Source organism: Podospora pseudopauciseta, assembly GCF_035222475.1.
Source record: "Podospora pseudopauciseta strain CBS 411.78 chromosome 5 map unlocalized CBS411.78m_5, whole genome shotgun sequence".
Classification (NCBI taxonomy): domain Eukaryota; kingdom Fungi; phylum Ascomycota; class Sordariomycetes; order Sordariales; family Podosporaceae; genus Podospora; species Podospora pseudopauciseta.
The window spans coordinates 225,748-244,793 of record NW_026946665.1 but is presented as its reverse complement, the minus strand read 5'-3'; the positions used below and the strand labels follow the sequence as shown (position 1 = coordinate 244,793).

General features: G+C 53.5%; 7 protein-coding genes and 2 non-coding genes across 9 annotated transcripts; 4 read left to right on the top strand and 5 right to left on the bottom strand.

Annotated features, from left to right (window-relative positions):
• Positions 1-183: 183 nt before the first annotated feature.
• Positions 184-2,289, top strand: QC763_507030 (uncharacterized protein; the record flags this gene model as incomplete). Its single annotated transcript, XM_062913294.1, has 1 exon — positions 184-2,289. One exon carries the CDS (start codon positions 184-186, stop codon positions 2,287-2,289), a length of 2,106 nt encoding a protein of 701 aa, XP_062764669.1.
• Positions 2,290-2,894: 605 nt separating this feature from the next.
• On the bottom strand, positions 2,895-4,525 carry QC763_507035 (uncharacterized protein; the record flags this gene model as incomplete). Its single annotated transcript, XM_062913295.1, has 3 exons — positions 2,895-3,654; positions 3,754-4,342; positions 4,444-4,525. The coding sequence occupies 3 exons, from the start codon at positions 4,523-4,525 to the stop codon at positions 2,895-2,897; spliced, it is 1,431 nt and encodes a 476-aa protein (XP_062764668.1).
• A 394-nt stretch (positions 4,526-4,919) lies between these two features.
• XYL6 (Endo-1,4-beta-xylanase 6) lies at positions 4,920-6,361 on the bottom strand. Its single transcript, XM_062906011.1, has 4 exons — positions 6,246-6,361; positions 6,119-6,182; positions 5,786-6,045; positions 4,920-5,716 (listed from the first exon to the last, which is right to left on the bottom strand). The coding sequence occupies exons 1-4, from the start codon at positions 6,316-6,318 to the stop codon at positions 4,962-4,964; spliced, it is 1,152 nt and encodes a 383-aa protein (XP_062764667.1). The 5' UTR covers positions 6,319-6,361; the 3' UTR covers positions 4,920-4,961.
• A 166-nt stretch (positions 6,362-6,527) lies between these two features.
• QC763_507050 (uncharacterized protein) lies at positions 6,528-9,393 on the bottom strand. The gene is made up of 2 exons (XM_062913296.1): positions 7,990-9,393; positions 6,528-7,920 (listed from the first exon to the last, which is right to left on the bottom strand). Exons 1-2 carry the CDS (start codon positions 8,881-8,883, stop codon positions 7,351-7,353), a joined length of 1,464 nt encoding a protein of 487 aa, XP_062764666.1. The 5' UTR covers positions 8,884-9,393; the 3' UTR covers positions 6,528-7,350.
• Positions 9,394-9,754: 361 nt separating this feature from the next.
• Positions 9,755-10,825, top strand: QC763_507053 (uncharacterized protein; the record flags this gene model as incomplete). The annotated part of the gene is made up of 3 exons (XM_062913297.1): positions 9,755-9,885; positions 9,916-10,205; positions 10,296-10,825. The coding sequence occupies 3 exons, from the start codon at positions 9,755-9,757 to the stop codon at positions 10,823-10,825; spliced, it is 951 nt and encodes a 316-aa protein (XP_062764665.1).
• Positions 10,826-11,408: 583 nt separating this feature from the next.
• QC763_507055 (uncharacterized protein) lies at positions 11,409-12,612 on the top strand (the record flags this gene model as incomplete). The annotated part of the gene is made up of 2 exons (XM_062913298.1): positions 11,409-12,485; positions 12,541-12,612. 2 exons carry the CDS (start codon positions 11,409-11,411, stop codon positions 12,610-12,612), a joined length of 1,149 nt encoding a protein of 382 aa, XP_062764664.1.
• A 121-nt stretch (positions 12,613-12,733) lies between these two features.
• On the bottom strand, positions 12,734-12,826 carry QC763_0073410. The gene has a single exon. It is a non-coding gene; the product is annotated as a tRNA-Ile (tRNA).
• A 262-nt stretch (positions 12,827-13,088) lies between these two features.
• Positions 13,089-13,160, bottom strand: QC763_0073400. Its single transcript has one exon. It is a non-coding gene; the product is annotated as a tRNA-Gly (tRNA).
• An 805-nt stretch (positions 13,161-13,965) lies between these two features.
• On the top strand, positions 13,966-19,001 carry ENA2 (P-type ATPase). The gene is made up of 4 exons (XM_062913299.1): positions 13,966-15,428; positions 15,490-15,755; positions 15,822-17,538; positions 17,597-19,001. Exons 1-4 carry the CDS (start codon positions 15,168-15,170, stop codon positions 18,617-18,619), a joined length of 3,267 nt encoding a protein of 1,088 aa, XP_062764663.1. The 5' UTR covers positions 13,966-15,167; the 3' UTR covers positions 18,620-19,001.
• The last annotated feature ends 45 nt before the right edge of the window (positions 19,002-19,046 follow it).

Sequence of the window (19,046 nt, the reverse complement as noted above, 5' to 3'; positions counted from 1 at the left end):
CCAGGTACCTAGGTAGACAGCCCCAGGACTTGCCCTATTGTGGACGAGAATTTAGAGCCTGTAGTACAAATCAATAAATATGTGAACTAGTTGGTTTGACTGATCGCTACAACTTTTATCTACAGTGCTTTTCCGTCTGTCTGGGCAAATATGCCTGGGGTGAGTGAGTATGCCTGGGCAAATATGCCTGCCTGGCCAACTATGTCTGGGCAATGGAATGCAGGAATTGGAGGCCTGTCCATAGGCGTTCATCCGGGGTTCGTCCGAAGCTCGAGGCACCTACATATACCTGCATACGTCTTTCCCCAGCTGAAATGCACACTAAACCTCCATACCGTCCCGCATCATCCAACCATGAAGTCACGAAAGCAGCGGTCAACACAAGTGAGAGGGGAACCAGCAACGCCAAAAAAGATGTACATTTTGTCGCTGCCGGCCGAGTTGCTGCTATCCATCGTATGGAGCGACCGACTTGACCAATACGACGTCCAAGCCCTGAGACTCAGTTGCCGTGCCCTCGCCCCGGTCGCCGCCAGCCGGCTCTTCTTCCGCATCTACATATCCAAACTCATTGCCGACCGCGACGCGTTTCTCGCTATTTGCAACAGTCCTCACCTAGTTCAGCACGTGAGGGAAGTTGAGTGGCTTGAGATTTGCTACGCCCTCGGTGACTTTGGCAACAAAAACAAAACTATCGCCAAGATATACCTTGAGGACGGCAAGGAACTTGGCGTCCTCGACGGTCTACATCAGCACATGGAAACTGCATCTACATCCCTGTTCTGGCTATTCAACACCCCCGCAGATCCCTCGCGGGATGGCGTTGACTATGATGCGATTGCCGCTACGCGGGAAAATACTATTGTCTCGTTCCGTCCCATTTTCGAAGCAGCTGTCGACAATCTGCCCAACCTACAGACTTTTGTCTCACGTCCCATGACCTCGCAAAGGACTTTGCCCGATCTGAAGTATCCCATCAACGCTTGTCACTTTCAAATCCTCCAAAATGAGACTGAGGAGAACCCCGAAACAAATGATGGGCTTTTTCTCTTCCTCCTCCCCGTCATGGGTAGACTGGCATCGGCCGTGGCAAACCTGCGCTGGTATGACGAGTTCCCCAGCTGTACCTTTTCCCGCCCGTTCCCGGACTCGGCATTCAAAGGCCTGGAATCACTCGAGATAATCATGATGGAGTGGATGAGGAGGGGTTTTCCTGGCGATGCGTTGGCGGGACTAGAAACGGCACTGTTGAATGCAGCGCCAAGCCTACGTCAGTTTAAGCTTAGCATGGACGTCGACTCAACGTCAGTCGAACACTATTCTCAAGCCTGGACTCTTGGAGGCACCATGCTCAAGTGGCTCGGCAACGGTCAATTCGCTCTGCGGTCCTTGAGCCTGTCCTCCATGATTCCCTCACCAGACCCCTTGCTGCAACTCATCAAGGCTAACGCCACCTCGCTGCGCCATCTCTGCCTCGATAACATCCCTGTCTCTTCGCAACAGATACGAGACATGGCTCAAATCCAGGGGCTCCAGTTAGAGTCTATACAGATAGTTCGGAATGAAGAGGTGGCGTATGGCCAAACCTCTCTGTTGGGGGACGTCTACGATGACACCGGTGATGGTGTCTCAGAGGTCGGGGACGAAGCCCTACTGAACCCCGAATCGTCAGGGTCTGGCAATGGCTTGCTTAGGACAGAGTTTGTCACGGAAGCTGCTCTGCTCCGATATTTGCGAGGTCAAGCACCTCTCAACAGCGATGACCGGCGGGTACACGATGCGGTCAATCCCTACAACCGCGTCTTCATCTCCACACACACGAGAAGCGAAGACGACTGCGGTGCGAGCGAGAGAAGCTCGGAGTATGACAGCGTCGAACACCGCCGGAGCACTGCGCCAAGATGGGCATGGGGACGATACTTTCACGTCCCCGGCCACAGAATCCATGGTTTGGTATTTGCTTTCCCGGTCCCTGAGGGAGAAACGGTTCGTGGACATAAAACAGAACGGTGGAGTTTCATATCTCGCGACGGCCGGGTGGCATACGGGGATGACCCTTGGGAGTGGTTTGAGGACTGGGATCCTGACGCTGGGGACCGAGAGGAGCCGCTGCCGTACTGCGCGGCCCTCGAGGAGTTTGCCAACTTGAAAGCCGACGCCGAAGGTTTGAGTCCGGAAGAGTACCTGGGAGAGCGTTCGGAGGCATGGGGGTTGCGGCCACCCGAGGGGGCAATTCAGTATAACAGTATTGACAATGAGGAGAGCAAGACTCATCAAAGACTGCGATGATACAGTGCTTGTCTTGCTTCGCCCAAGATACTGTGGAGGGACAGAAAATAGGGCAAGGTAGGATTGAATGGCACGTCACGGACACAATACTTGGGTTGTCTTAGAACGCCCTTTTGGATGACTTTATTTTGGTCAGACACCATCACGAGTCCAATTACATGCTCAAGTGAACTGCCTGGAATCCAAACTCAGCAAAAACAACAGGATACGCCCGTGAATTTTCTCCTCACTTTTGACTATGAATCATTTTCACTATGTGATTCCGTCTAAAATGTGTTTGACAACCTACATTCTATCCAACGCCAAGAAGAAAGCTTCAGTTCAGTTTCAGGCCGTCCAAAGCTGCCTCTGTCGAAACTGTACTTGCAACATCATCCTCTGTCATGGAAGGCTGGACAGCAGAGGCACCTCCCGCTTTTTTTGTAGCACCCCCTTCTTCTTTTTCGAAGCCTTATTCGCCTTCAATGCGGTCTCCTCCTCTTTCAGCTTCTTGGCCTCCTCGCTGCTATATTTCTGTCGCCACTGCTCTGCTTTCTCGGGTTTGATTCGGGAAAAGAGATGCTGTGACAAACTGATCTCATGTCCCGGTCTGATGGAATCGGCAGTCAATCCTCGAGAATAGGCAGTTCGTTGGCACGAAGCTGCGAGTTGATAGCCGCGGCTGTGGTGGGCATGTAAGGGGAAATGAGAGAGGCCAACAGGTGGACCAGGTTGATTGCAAGACCGATGATGGCGGCGCATTTGGCAGGTTGGGTCTCGTACAGACTGTTGTCAAGTTTACTCGCCTGGAGGAAGCCATTTCCACGCTGAGAAATCTGGAGCGCTGTCAACAGTCCGGCACGGAGCTTAACCCTGTCAAGCTCTTGGATGTATTGTGCCAGTAGCTGGTTGATATTTGCTTTGAATGCATCGAAGGAAGACTCGCCATATTGTGTCCAGTCAGGCACCACATTGTTGAAATGACGCGAGTTGATAAACTTGACGACACGGCTAACAAAGTTGCCTAGGTTCTTGAGGAGGAGATTGTTGTTGGCGCTGATGAAGCCGTCCCAGGTGAACTCGCTGTCGCCAATCTCGGGCCTACAGTAGAGGAGATAAAACCGCCAAATGTCTGAGGGCACCTCGGTTTCTCTGGCAGAATCACCAAAGACGCCAATTCCTCGAGACTTGGAGAATTTCCCGCCTTCGTAGGTGAGGTAATCGATGGTGAAGAGGTGATGGAGCTTTGTCCAGGGTTCATGCGTTCCGATTTTGGTGGCGGGAAAGATGATGCTGTGGTAGACAACGTTGTCTTTGCCATGAATTGGTAGAGCTGCACGTCGTCTCGGCTGCGCCACCACTTCTCCCATTGGTCGGTGTAATTGGCTGTGATCGATACGTAACCGATGCTGTCGTCAGTTAGCAAGGAGCACAATTTTCCAGAGTCAACAGCGGAACAAGATTTCAACTTGCCAAGCATCAAACCACGAGTAGATAACCTTCTCTTCATAGCCTTCCAAACTCGTGGGCACCGGAGTGCCCCATTTGAGGTCCCTCGTAATGCTTCGCGGCTGTAGTCCTTCCTTGAGCCACGCTGCTATGATTGATGTTCCATTGCTAGACCACGCGCCTTTAGCAGCTGACTCCTGGAAGAAAGCCTCCACCTCTGGCTGGAGCTTATCCAGCTCCAAGAAGATATGCTTGGTCTCTTTGGTAATTGGTACAGAACCGTCCACCTTGCAGCGCGGGCGAATAAGCTCCAGGGACTCGAGAAGTTTACCGCATAGGTCGCACTGGTCTCCACGAACATTGACATAGCCACAATCAGGACACTCGCCTTCGACGAAGCGATCAGCGAGAAACGAATGGTGCTGCTCACAGCAGAGCTGGGTTGTCATGCGTTCCTCGAGAAAACCATTGTCCTTGAGCTTCAGGAAGATATCTTGGGTGATTTCCGTTTGCAGCGGTGTTGTGGTGCGACCAAAGATGTCGAAGCTGATGTTGAACCACTTGTAGACTGCAGCGTGAATCGCGTAGTATCTGTCGCAGAGCTCTTGCGGGGTGCAGTTCTCAACTAGGGCTCAGGCCTTGGTGGTGGTTCCGTATTCGTCGGTACCTGATTATGGAGCGAGTCAGCAAACGGGTACGGGCACCAGACCGAGAAGTCAAGTTCACCACCAATGTAAAGTGAGTTGAAGCCGCGCGCTCTGCTGTACCGGGCAAACGTGTCGGCTGAAAGGACCGAAGTGCGGCACATTGTTGACGTATGGAAGGGCGCTGGTAATGAGAATGTTTCGTTTCCCGGGGTCTGGGAGGACAGGTTCCCTGGGTGGTAGGTGTGCTGCCATTGTTTCCGTTTTGAAGAGGTTGAGACCTGGGTCAAAGTGTGATGTTGGTTGGAAAGACATGATGCAGTTGTAGGATGCAGGGGAAGGCGGGGTTCAAAAGGGGCCCTCCCAACGATTGGTGACTCAAAAAACCGTGACCTAGGTAATTTAACTGCACATGTGCACATCAGACACATTTCACATGACACAACGACGAACCGTAGAAACGATCAGATTGAAGTCTAGGTACCTACGCTTCTAAAACGAGGTGCCTCGAAGCTTTCCATATATACACACACTGTTCAATCCCATCGCCATCGTATGTTGCCCCCGAAATCCACAACTCGAATGAATACCACACGTCCCTTACAAGGCGTTCATCAAGGCATTGTATGCCGCCTTTGGCTGGTAGTTGCGGTCAAAGAGGAGCGGGTTGTCACTGGACCTCCAGCTGTCCTTGTCCGAAACACCCCAGACGGTAATGCCAACGCACTTGGGGATTTGGAGACAGGCGTTCATGACGGTGAGGTAATCGTTGGCCGAGGCACCGGCAATGTCGAGCTCGGTGACGGCAATCTCCTTGACGTTGGCCGCAGCGAGAGCCCTCAGGGCAGCGGGGACACCGGAGGCAGGGTTCCATCCGCCGGGGGCAGCCAAGTGAGCCTGGGAGCCGATGCCGTCGATGGGAATGCCCTGGGCGACCCACTTGTTGACCTTTTCAACCATGCCACGGGTGACCTTGGCGTAGTTGGCATTGTCGAGGTTGTAGTCGTTGATGTAGAGCTTGGCGGCGGGATCAGCGGCACGGGCGGCGCGGAAGGCGATGCCGACAAAGTCCTCGCCGAGAACGCGGCTGAAGACGCTGTTGCGGAGGGAGCCGTCTTCGGCAAAGATCTCGTTGACGACGTCCCAGTGGGCGATCTTGCCCTTGTAGCGGGTGACCATGGTGGTGACATGGTTTTGGATGACCTGCGTCAGCGTGTTGCGGTCGTTGATGTTCTGCACCCACTGTGGCAACTGAGAGTGCCAGAGGAGAGTGTGGCCACGGATGAGCTTCCCGTTGGCGGTAGCAAAGTTGACGACAGCGTCGGCGTTGGAGAAGCTGAACTGATTGCGGCTCGCTGTGATGGACAAGTTAGCTTGAGCCAGCTTTTCCAGAGAAAAAAAGAAAGAAAAAAAAGGACACTCACGTTCAATAGCATCCCACTTCATGCTGTTCTCGTGGGTGATTTGACCAAAGGTGTTCTTGACGATCGTGGTCAACGGGTTGTTGTTCAGGTGGTAATGGTCGATCTCGGTTCCGAAGAAGAGCTTCCCCTTGGCCTTGAACTTTTCGTGCAAGCTATTTCCACCGCCACCGCCGCCGCCGTTGGTAGGAGTAGGAGTGGTGGGTGTGGTGGGAGCAGGGTTGCCTCCTCCGGATCCGGGCACACACTGGGAGTACCAGTCGCTGGGAGAGAAACTTGTCAGCGATGGCCTTCGGGGAAGGGAGCAACTCTCTGGTTGTGAGAGATGTTACTTACTTGGTCTTCTGGCAGACTGAGCCAGAAACGCAGGTAGTGGGACCCGTCCAGCCCTGACCGCCGCCTGTTGGAAACAAGACAAGTTAGTTGGTCGAGCAGAAATTGTTTGAGGAAGGCTGTCACATACACTGGCCCCAGAGAGGGGACTGGGCAAGGACAGTCGCCGGGGCGATAGCGAGAACAAAGGCGAGAGTCTGCATGATTGCTGCTCCAACAAGGCTGTACTGAAAGACGAACAAGGCAGTAGACACAGGATAACGAAGCCTCAAGGGACGCCTTGTCCATTATATGCTTCGGTTGTCGTTGAACGGAGTACACTCCGAATACTTCCTAATGGAACAAGTACGCCGGCGTGTGCTGTTGTGGTAGCCGCGCCTATCGGAGGACCTTGGCGACATGGTGTTAGTCCCGGAAATCCACCGACCGAATCTTCTGTGGGCTTGGCCTCGGCTTGGCTTGCGCAGAGTTCCAGGTAGAGGAGCCTTTGCGCGATGAACTACTTCATTGCATCAACCATATCTATGAGCGAACGGTGAACATGTGGACTGTGGTCCTGATTACTTCTTATGTCCGTGCTGTCGCAACACGTGTCTCCGCTGGTGACAAGAGATTCGGACGGCAGAGAAGTGATTCAAGGCAAAGCTTGGTCTGCTTTAATGTTTCAAACAAAGCCTCACCTTTCAGCTCTGCCGACCTTTCCATTTACCGATTTACCGCGATCTTTCCGGAGATTTGAGGCTCTCGCAGACTCCAGTTTGCAGGATACTTGTCGGTCCGAGTCCGACTCTATCCTCCACAAGTGTCGCACCAATACAACCTCACATGCTCGATCAGGTAAGAACGGAACCATCTCAACTTTGAGTGAACCAGGTACGTGGGTGCCAAACTCGCTTATGGCACTTTCTTGGATGACTTGCCGGATTTGTACAAGTTCAGAAGCTGATCCCAGCATCGACATAGGCGCGCTACAGGGGTTGTTTCTGATTCGTGGAATAGTAGTGTTCACGTCGCACTGGGCGAGCAACTTGACCTTGACAGCCGCGGCATCAAGCGACGGAATAGAACTGACAGTGGGCAAAGTTCGCCACATGATGCCTTGCTCTTTTCGGTAGATATGGGGAAGGAAAAGCCCCTGGCAGCGGCGTCAACATGCGGTTACACAGATCATGGTTTGTATATACATGTGAGCAAAGGTAGGCGCATTGCCTGCCCGCCCGTGTTTTGCCTCTCACTCATGCCTTGACGCTCCACATGGATGTTGCCCCAGTTTCAGCCATCATCTTCTTGCTCTTGATGACAAAGGAGGCCGCGACAAGCACCATTCCAATGAGCAACGTTGTCCCGGCAAAAACCTGCGCACCCCAGTAGTCCCCATCACAAGCTGTGATGATGGCACCGGCAATTGGCGGGCCTGCCAGGGTTGCAAAACTGACCGTCGTAAACACCATCCCGATCCTCACACCGGCTTTCCGCACGTCGGTGTTGAGACTGCTCAGTCCAGCCGGGAACAGACTCTGAATACCACCAGCGACCATCCCGTAGAAGCAAGACCACACATAGAGGCCCGCCACATCTTTCACAGCCATCCAGCAGATGACACAAACGCCGCAGAGTCCCGCCACAGGAACAAACACCTTGAGAGGTCCAACTCGGTCGGCAACGGCGTTCGGGCCTAGTCTCCCGATCACTCCCACGCCGTTCATCACCAGCAACAAATTCAAGCTCTCGGTGAAGTCCAGCCCAATGATGTCCCTGCTAAACGACGCCACGTAATAGAACGGAAAGTACAACCCAATAAAGCACTTGTCTGATGTCAGCTCTCCTCCATCGTCTTGTGCTATCCCCAAGGGGCGTTTTCAATCAAAACTCACAGTAAAAGCCCCCAACGCATACATGACATACTCCCCCTCCTTCCAAGCCGCCAAATCAATCAACGGCCCCGACTTCCTCGGCTTGATCCTCGGCTTCAAAAACACACAGCCCACCCCCAAGGTCAAAAGCTGGATAAACCCAATGCTCCTCATCGTCCACTCAAACCCAACCTTGGGCAGCAGCTCGCGCACCATGCTGGGAAAGATCAACCCACCCGTCGCACTGCCACAGGCCGCAACCGCCAGCGCAATTGCCCGCCTCTTGTCAAAGTACGTGCTCACCGTCGAGATGCTCGGGCAGAACAGACACCCCATCCCCAGGCCCATGCATATCCCCTGGCTGAGAAAGACCTGGCTGTACGTGCTCGCAGCGGAAACGGTAAACGTCCCCAGCAGGAGCAGCACCGTTCCCAGGGCGAAGATGTGCCGGAAGAAACCTGCGTCTGTGAGGCGGCCGGTGATGGCGCCGATGAAGAAGAGCAGGAAGATTTGCACTGACCCAACCCAGGATATGTCGGATGGAGGGCGGGAGAGGGTGGTGGTGTAGTAGGGTTGGAAGACGCCAAAGGAGTTGATGATGCCCCAGGTGTTGGTGATGACGAGGTGGGCACAGAACACGGCAGTCCAGGCTTTGACGCCGCCGTCGGGGGGAGGGCCGGGGTCGTAGTTTGTGCTTTGGCGGGTCAGGCGGCTGATGGTTCGTGATATGACGCCTCCTGTTTCTAGCGGTTGGGGGGCGACGTCTACGTCCGAGTCCGAGTCTGTGTCTGTCGTCGAGGCGCCATCCGTCTTTTCTCTTGTTGGCTTTACTGGTGGTGAGGAGGAATCTGTGTCAATGTCTCTTTCTGGTCCGGCGACGGGGGGTGGTGGCCCCGTTTCGAGGTCTGTCGCCATGGCTGTGGTGTTAACGTCGTCGCTGCTGGGTTTTTGTGAGGATAGGATGCCGTTTTCCGGTTTCTTTCGTTATCTTCCGGTTGCCAAGGTTGGTGTTGCTGTTAAGATACCCCTTGAACCCCTATTTATTGTTTTGGTCGAAAGGTAACACAAGCTGCAATGTAGGAACAGTCAACGGAAAGCTGCTTGGGCATATATGTCGTGCAAAGGGCGTCGGGATTTGGTCGGTCTTAATTTTTTCTTAGCTTTTTTATCAGTCATCGACTTCATCAGTCACCGACTTTCAATCCTTGGTCTCTGTGGGGCCGTCTCGGCAGGAAGTCGTTGGTTCCATAACGGCGCACCCCGGCCGGGAATAGAGTCAAACCGTTTGCCCCAGACCCGACCGTGATCCGACAGATAGGCATTGCCGACAACAAGGAACCTTCCATAGGTATATTGGGTCAATTTACGCGATCAACACCGAGGGCCGAGTTGACGCAATGTCCTGACAAATCGGGAGTGTTTTCATAGTCGCTGGGTCCAAGTTACAAGAGGTTGAAGCATACAAGTGCGTTGCAAAGTTTTCCCGTAGTGTAGTGTCGGCTGCTTTGTCATGATGGTGCTCGGCCCGGAGTACCTTACAATGTGCGTTATTCCCGGATCATTCATGGAGCTAGAAGCAGCACTTGTCGGAAACAAGTTAGACCATGGCGTATTCCAGTGGATCCTGTTGATAAGTGAAAAATGTCCGATTTCGCTGATGCGTTCTCCCAAATTGCAACTCCTCGGGAGCATCGGCCATCAGTGACATACCTAGCTCTCAGAATTGTTCTTTGGACACTATAAATCTATGCAAGACCATGTCATTGTCGCGGACTATTTCAACACAATGGAGAAAGAAACAGGCCTTGTCGAGTTCTGTAACCAAGACAACTGGTTTAATCACAACACAACATGTGCTGCTTCTCATGCGATATTTAACCATGAGTCTCCCTCATTTAAATTCCAGACCATCATCATCAATATCATCATCATCATTATCATCATCATCATCATCATCATCACCTTCATTAACAAGAACAGCAACATCACCACCACCACCACCACCACCACCGCCACCACCTATACTAACAGAACCAGCACTTTTATCAACAAGATGGCCTCGTTCCCCCAATTCACGCGGCTTCCTACTGTAATTCAATGGGTGACCTGGGAGTTGGCTCTCTCCAAACCCAATACTCACTTCCTCACCATGAACTCGGGGCATCATTCCCTCGGCCAACTCAGACCCATCTACGGTCCAGTTCCGAACTTAGCAGCATTTGGTCAGTCGTTGCTAAATCTGAACCCCTCCCCTCTCAGCTTCACTCAATCCTGGCCTCGTGTTTCAGCCATTGCCAGCTCCTGCTACGAAGCTAACAGGACTGCAGTGCGCCTCCACAAGAAGGATCTTGAATCTGGAAATCGTGGCCCATTCCCTCTGTTTGATGCATCTCAAGATATGCTGGTCATATCACCCATCCACGCTATAGATATTTCCGAGCCACCCACTGACGCTGAAGACATGGATACTTCTGAGCCCGAACAGCCAGAAGTTCCTGAACCGTTCACTCAACTTACTTTTGAAACCGTGGACAGTGTTGGTCACTGGCGGCGCCGGTACCCTCTTCTTGTTCCAGACTTGCCTGCCACCGGCTATCTGGCCAACATCACCTCTGTAGCCATCTACTGGAAGCCGGAGATGGACGATGCTGTCGTCTGCCGTCAGATTCAGTGGCTTTGGGATGGTGATACGTGCCCTAAACTCGAGACAATCTACATTGATATCAGCATGAGATCCAAGAGGTATAGGTGGTTTCACTGCACTTTGCGGAATCATGTCCACCTTGCTGCCCGCAGGCCGACCCGTACTGGTAAGGGCGTGGTAGATATCCAGGTAAGAGACCTCACTGCTTTTTAGTGTTTAGTAAGCATCTGCTGAATCTCTCTCCATTGGGGCGTAAGGTAATGTTCCGATCACGACTTTTACAATTAGTCAATTCTTAATAAGAAGGTAATAAGTATTTCTTTTTTTCAATAGCTCTGTGTTTTCCTGTATGTATATGAACTTGTGATCCTGTAACAGGTTTCCCGTATCAACAAAAACCAACAATAGCATGGTGTGCTTCTTCTCCTTGTTTCGGACACAACCAGGGCTCGCAATGAAGTTCCTTCCCTTCCATGGGCCACCCAAACAAATTCATTCTGCCCTGCATCAATTGTACTAGAACAGTCATCCAAGTCACAGATTGCAGACCGGATCAAATCTAACAATGCAATTCTCCTTTTCACTTGCGAGAATTTATTCACGTCATTGACATCCGCAAATGTTGACACCCCTTTGTTCATGACATCAACACCATGCTTTCATGCCGCATCCGGCCTCAGATTCCTGTCCCTACCTTTTTAAACCAGTGCTGCCCCCCTTGGTGTGATCGATTTGATCAGCTATACACAATTCATCGGATCCTCACCTACTTGCAACAACTGGATCCTTGTTCACCATGAGTTCAGCAGAAGACAAGCCCTCCGGGATCCCAGTCCCTTCCAACCCGGCCACTACAAGCCCGACTGCCACGACAAGCTCAATTCACAGCCGCTCGTCAGTGGGATCCCAAACGGGAAAGAACTCCAAGGGGAGGCGGGTGAAATTTGAAGAGGGCCAGCAGAAGAAGCCCGAGGCCGCAGAGGACAAGAAGCCCAAGGTGGTGGAAGATGGCGCGCATAAGAGTCCCAATGTCAAACCCGGGGAGGAGCCGAAACCGAAGCCTCAGACGCAAGGGGAGGAAAAGAAACCCAACCTCCCCAAACCCAAGGACGACGACTCCAACACTGACAACGACGACCCCTTCCGATTCGCCACCGTCCCCGACGAGCTCCTACCCACCGGCCTCCCCCCCATTGAAGAAGACGAGCCGGAAGAAGAAGAAGAAGAAGAAGAAGTCGAATCATTTTCAGAGGGCCCTTACTACCTCCAAGATGACCAACAAGATGTCTACTCCTTCACCACCCCAACAACATCCCCCGACTTCCCCCCCGGAAACCCCCCCATGGTTTCTTCCTCCCTGCGTAAAACCCTCAACGAAGATTTCTCCCCTCTCCCCTCTTACCTCCTCCTGCATGGAACGCTCATCCTCCTCGGGACACTCACCTACGCCTTGCTAAACTCCACAAACGTCACCTCCCTGACAGCCCTCCTCTTCCCAGGCATCCAGCTCCTCCTATCAGGCATCGTCCTCTCCCTCGTCGATGACTCCCAACCCTCCGACCCCGTGACTCCAGGTTGGAAGGCGCTCGTCCAGCTGGCCACGGTGGTAGAGTGGCTTTATTTCCTGTTGGAGCTCCACCAAAACTTTTACGAATACAGCGGCCCGGGGGCGTATCTCCCTGGCGGGTACGGGATCGACTTTGAGTTTGGGAGCGATGACCCGGCCGATTATGGGACGTTGGACAACCCCAAGTGGCCGCACGAGGCCAAGGTCAAGGCGACGATGGGGAGGGGCCTGAACTTGGAGGGGAGGGTGTTGGAGGGGGTGGATAGGTTTCTTGGTGTTGCTGCTGGGGTTGGGTTGGTTCTTATTGTGAGTTCTTTTTCTTCTCTTATTGATTGAATTTATGCTGACGAGATCAAAACAGTGGTTTGTCGTTGCGAGGGCAGTGTGGAGGTTGCGGAATGCTAGAGAGGCGAAGAGGAGGAAGAGAGAGTGAGGAAAACTAATTTATCAGAGGCAAAGAAGATAGGAATTGGTAGAAGTGTGGGTGATGGATGTATCATGTATAGTGTCATCCAGAAAAAATAAAATGCAGAAATAAAAATGACAAAAGATAGTGCCCAATAACAGGATTGAACTGTTGACCTTCGCATGACTTGATACTATTGCTAGTATTAGTACGACGCTCTAACCAGCTGAGCTAATCGGGCCTGGTGATTGGTTGCACATGGATGTAGAAGATACTCCTAACCCAGGTCTCCGGTGCTGAACGATGTGCTTGCTGACGACAAAAGTGCGGGATGTCATGAAACTTTGTATCCACACACCCTGATCATTTGAACACAAGTCTACGAGGCGAGTAAGATCTTTTACGCATCCCATAGGTTTCGCTCGTTGGATGGTTCACCCAAAGACCCATTCAGTGGAGCTCACGATGCCCAACACCAATGGAGGAACCTCAATAAATCATCAGCGGCCATGGTGTAGTGGTTAGCATTAATGCCTTCCAAGCATTAGAGTCGGGTTCGATTCCCGATGGCCGCAAACCAACATAAGCATGTAATCCACAGTCTCAGCATAATTTTTTTGGGTACTTGTATTTTATTTTTGCACTCTTTCACCGCTTATCCCAAGCTAGCTGTGAAGCAAGCATATCTTACGCAGGGAGCTGTGGTGTCTGCCGCCTCAGAGCAAGAAAACTGGTCATCAAAAATGCCGGGTGGCACGGCGGGCGATCTAAATTATCTCCGTGTCTCCGTTACACCCAGATCCTGTTTCGACCTTCAAACAGTTCGTGTCAGCAATCGAGAATTTGAAGCCAGTGGGTGAGGTAGATGCCTGGTCTCGGAAACAAGCACTTAACGCGGGCTCGGCGGGTTGGCACGCATGCCATAGTGTGTTGTGATTGGAGCGATGAAAAAAGCCCTGTCTGCCAATACATCTGCCATGTGACGGTGTCTCTGGCTGCATTTGCTTGCCGTGATGGTCTTTTTTTTCATATTCTTTTTCATTCTTTATCTGGTAGTCAGGTAGGAGTACAGTAGTACGCCTAGCTGCGCTAATTATCATGATATTCATCTGACGCTGCTTCTGAACCCGACATGATCTGATCTATCTAGGCAGTCCTCTTTTAATGTCTATTCAGTTGACAGGTCACAGGCAGACGCGACAGATAGATATCTGACAGGCGCAGGCAGAGACCAGAGACGGCATCCCAATGTGGCAGGGAAGCACGCGCGCGGACTGCAGTGTAGCATCGCATGCATTCTTTAAACAAGACTTTTTGCAAGCATTAGTAGCGGGGTCTCCACGGCATGAGTTTCCTTCCCAGGAAGGCGCAGTGCTGCATCGACTCCAGAATGTCTCCAGCATGTCTCCAGAATGGAGAATAATCCAGGAACACAGATCACAACACCTGCCCCTTTCTGCAGGCCAAAAAAGGGGTTTGCACGGCTTGCTGTCGGGAGTTGCTGAGCCTCCATCCACGTGCAGACACCGACCGGTGCGACCCCAGATTTTTGCCGTCTTGTCGCCTGGCATACCCGGCTGAGGTCGGTTTAAGGGAGTGTGTCTGGTGGTGTCTGATACTAGCGGGGAGGCCCGGAATCTTATCGGGGCTTGAAAGCCCAGCACTTATCCCTGCCAAAAAAACCCAACAAAAGCTAGCTACAGCGGTGAACCCTTCAGAAAAAAAAAATATTGGCTCCAGAAACACCAACCTGCACGTGTGAAGTTCTTTGGCTGTCAGCCAGCGCCGAGCCTGAGCCTTCTCACGCGAGCCTTGGCTTGGCTCCCACGCTCCCTGCCCTCTTCCGTGTTCCGTCTTTGTCCTCTTGAACTCCCACCGCCCGGCACGTGACCAACGAACTGTCTTTGTTGTTTGCAGACGGATGGCTCTCGGCATCTCTCAAACGCCTAGACAGCTAGGCCACCACCAACCTCCCACCGACTTCCCCCCGCGCTGACAAGGTGACATGACGACATTTGATCGCCCCCCTCCGATCCAGTTGCCCCCCAAAGATTCCGAACATGACGCATGAGCATTGAACCCTCCCCCACTGGGGGACCGTTGGCCAATATCAGGGCAGAAATTGACCAACAGCAGCAGGTTGGTCTTGACTCTTGAACCTAGCCAGTGACGAAACCCAAGTCCCCTTCATCCCCGGCAGTCCCCACTAGCGCCAAGCACTGCCGAGCCCGCCAAGGGCTGCACATCGAGGTTGGACCTTCCATCCGTGGACAGAACCCACAGGCAAGGATGTCTCTTCCAGGAACCTTAGTGGCTATCTTGCTCTCCAGGTTTGCCTCCGTTCGGTTCGTGGATTGCGCTAGGAAGCTGGAGATGGCATTCGGTGAAGAAGCAAAAAGTCGTATAACACGTCATGGTCTCCCGCCCGTCTGAAGACCCTCCTTCGTCCCTTCGTCCCTGCTTCTACATTCTCAACTCCAAACACAGACAGACACACCTGACGGTATCGAGCTCCCCCACCCCCGTCGACACCACGCAGACCCCCCCTCCGAGGTCTGGTTAGACCCAACGCACTTTCCAATATGTCGCAACCTGCGGACCCCGAAAAAGCTTCGGGTGGCGGGCACATCTCGGGCCAGTCCAACAAGCCATTGAGTCGCCCGGCCCATGCCCTGTCTCACCAACAGGTTGCCCACGAACTCAATGCCGATACCCTCTCCGGTTTGACCGCCGCCGAGGCCCAGAGCCGCATCAAGGAGTTTGGACGCAATGAGCTTGGTGAGGGTGAGGGCGTTCAGCCTCTCAAGATTGTCATTGCTCAGGTTGCCAATGCCATGACCATGGTAGGCTCCCCACGAAACAAACGAGGTAAACTGGGTAATGCATGCTGATGCTCGAAATTAGGTGCTTATCCTGGCCATGGCTGTCAGTTTTGGAATTGGCTCTCACATTGAGGGTGCTGTCGTTGCCTTTGTCATTTTGCTCAATGTCGTCGTCGGTTTCTTCCAGGAGTACTCTGCCGAGAAGACCATGGACTCCCTCCGTTCGCTGTCCTCACCTACCGCCTCTGTTATCCGTGGCAGTGAGGCCACCGTTGTGCCTTCTGGCGAGCTCGTTCCCGGCGATTTGGTTGAAGTCAAGATGGGTGACACCATCCCCGCCGATATTCGGTGCGAGAGTCCCACTGCCGCAAGAAAGCACGTGCAAATCACATGAATGCTGACTTGGCCCAACAGTTTGATCGAAGCCAAGAACTTTGAGACCGACGAAGCCCTTCTCACTGGCGAATCCCTCCCCGTTCGCAAGCGTGTCGACGACGTTTTTGACGACAACACTGGCCCCGGCGATCGCCTCAATGTTGCCTACAGCAGTTCCACCGTCACTAAGGGTCGTGCCAAGGGCATTGTGTTCGCCACAGGCACCTTCACCGAGATTGGTGCCATTGCCTCCGCCCTGAACAAGAAGGACTCGCGTGTCCGCCCCGTCAAGCGCAAGCCGAATGGCAAGGCCGGTCCCCATCGTTATCTCGAAGCCTACACGCTGACCCTCGGTGATGCCGTTGGTCGCTTCCTCGGTGTCAACGTGGGTACTCCGCTGCAGCGAAAGCTCAGCAAGCTTGCCATGCTTCTCTTTGGCATTGCCGTCGTCTGCGCCATCATTGTGCTTGGTGCCAACGAGATGCGCACCCCGAAAGAGGTCATCATCTACGCTGTGGCCACTGGTCTTTCCATGATTCCCGCCTCGTTGGTTGTCGTCCTTACCATCACCATGGCTGCTGGCACCAAGCGCATGGTTGCGCGCAACGTCATTGTTCGTAACCTCAAGGCTCTCGAGGCTTTGGGTGCCGTCACCGATATCTGTAGTGACAAGACCGGTACCCTCACTCAAGGCAAGATGGTGGCGCGTGGCGCCTGGATCCCCGGAATGGGCACCTACACTGTCGAGCTTACCTCCAGCCAGCCTTTTAACCCCACCCAGGGCGATATTCGCTTTGTCCAGAAGCAGCCCCACGAGATCAACTTCGGCTCGCAGTCTGAAAAGGACGACGAATCGACCAACCCCAAGGGCCCCATCACCAAGATCCAGCAGCTCCTCTCCGACAGCAAGGCTCGCCTTCACGAATTCCTCACCATCGCCTCGCTGGCCAACCTCGCCACCGTTTTTGAGAAGGATGGCGACTGGCACGCTCGCGGCGACCCTACCGAGATTGCCATCCAGGTGTTTGCCAGCCGCTTCAACAGAAACAGGCTCGACGTCATGAACGGTGACAAACCCGAGTGGAAGGAGGTGGCCGAGTTCCCCTTTGACAGCGATGTCAAGCGCATGAGTGTGATTATGGAGCACACCACCACGAACGAGCACTGGGCCTTCACCAAGGGTGCCGTCGAGAGAGTGATTGGTGTTTGCACCCGGTACTGCGACAGCGATGCGGCCGATGGCGAGAGCTCCGAGGTAGAAATGACCGACGAGTTCCGCCAGCAGATCCTGCGCAACATGGAAACATTTGCCTCCCAGGGTCTGCGTGTGCTGGCTCTTGCCGGAAGGAAGCTGCCTGCCGGTGCCCAGTTCACCGAGGACACCCCCCGTGAACAGGTCGAGCAGGACCTCACTTTCCGTGGCTTGATTGGTCTCTATGATCCCCCTCGTGCGGAATCTGCCCCTGCTGTGCGCGAGTGCCACGAGGCCGGCATTTCCGTGCACATGCTTACTGGTGACCACCCGGAGACGGCCAAGGCGATCGCTATTGAAGTCGGTATCCTGCCCAAGAGAATGGAGCGGGTTAGCGCCGACGTGGCCGCCTGCATGGTGATGACGGCCTCCGAGTTTGATGCTTTGAGCGACGAGGCGGTTGATAAGCTCCCCGTGCTGCCCCTGGTCATTGCTCGTTGCGCCCCCAGCACTAAGGTTCGCATGATTGATGCCTTGCACCGCCGCGGCAAGTTCTGCGCAATGGTACGTCGTTTCTTTTTCTGCTCTTTTTGTCTTCCAGTTTTCGCTAACAGAGTATTAGACTGGTGATGGTGTGAATGATTCTCCCTCCCTCAAGCGCGCCGACGTTGGTATCGCCATGGGCGAGTCCGGTTCCGATGTTGCCAAGGATGCTTCCGACATTGTTCTCACTGATGACAACTTTGCCTCCATCGTCGCTGCCATTGAGGAGGGCCGCCGTATCTTTGACAATATCCAAAAGTTTGTGCTTCACGTGCTTGCTGAGAACATCGCCCAGGCCGGTACCCTCCTCATCGGTCTCGCCTTCAAGGATCGTTCTGGCCTCTCCGTTTTCCCTCTCGCACCTGTCGAAATCGTCTGGATCATCATGGTCACCTCTGGTCTTCCCGACATGGGTCTTGGTTTTGAGCGCGCCGTTCCCGATATCATGCGCCGTCCTCCACAGAGCCTCAAGACGGGCATCTTCACCCTCGAGTTTTGCGTGGATATGGTTGTGTACGGTCTCTGGATTGCCGCTTTATGCTTGGCTTCCTTCGTGCTCAGAGTGTACGCTTGGGGCGACGGCAGCTTGGGCGAGCGTTGCAACGAGGAGTATTCCGAGGCCTGCGAAACTGTCTTCAAGGCTCGCGCCACCACCTTTGCCTGCCTTACCTGGTTCGCCCTGTTCTTGGCTTGGGAGTTGGTCGACATGCGCCGGTCCTTCTTCCGCATGCAGCCCGGCAGCACCAAGTACTTTACCCAGTGGTTCCATGACGTCTGGAGAAACCAGTTCCTCTTCTGGGCCATCGTCGGTGGCTTCGTCACGCTCTTCCCTGTCGTGTACATTCCCGTGCTCAACACCAAGGTCTTCAAGCACGTCGGAATTACGTGGGAGTGGGGCATCGTCTTCATTGCGGCTGGTCTGTTCTTTGCTGGTGTCGAGCTGTGGAAGTTTGGCAAGCGCGTGTACTTCCGCCGCACGGCCAAGAAGACCACGGGTAAACAGTGGAAGGACCTGGACATTGAGGAGAGAGTGTTTGGTGAATATTTGAGCAGCGGGTATGAGTCCTCGGAGAGCCGCCTTCCGGATACCGGACGGGATTGACTAAAAAGGGGCGGGAAGCCCCGGGTGATGGCCGTGTCTCGCGCTGATGATCGTGTTGTGTGCGATTGTGAGAGGTTAGGGGAAAAGACCCAGGGATGTGCGGGTCTGGAGGCCGAGGAGGAGGAGGAGATGGTTGGTCCTGGTGGTTATCCCCATTTGCATTTTACGTTGCAGCAAGGAGGAAAAGAGAATTTCAAGACATGGTACAGAGCTGCTCTGCAGTCAACATGTCTCCGGTACCAGTATCTAGCACCTGTAGATTGGCAATACATATTATGCTGGCATCTGTTTTCTCGTGCATGTTGTGATGGTCACCTACAAGACTGCTCATCAAGATGTTGGTGGAGGAGGTCTTTGCTCAAAGTACGCCACCGGAATTTGAGGCCTCCTGGGAATTAACCGACCGAAAAAAAAAAAATGCCGCATA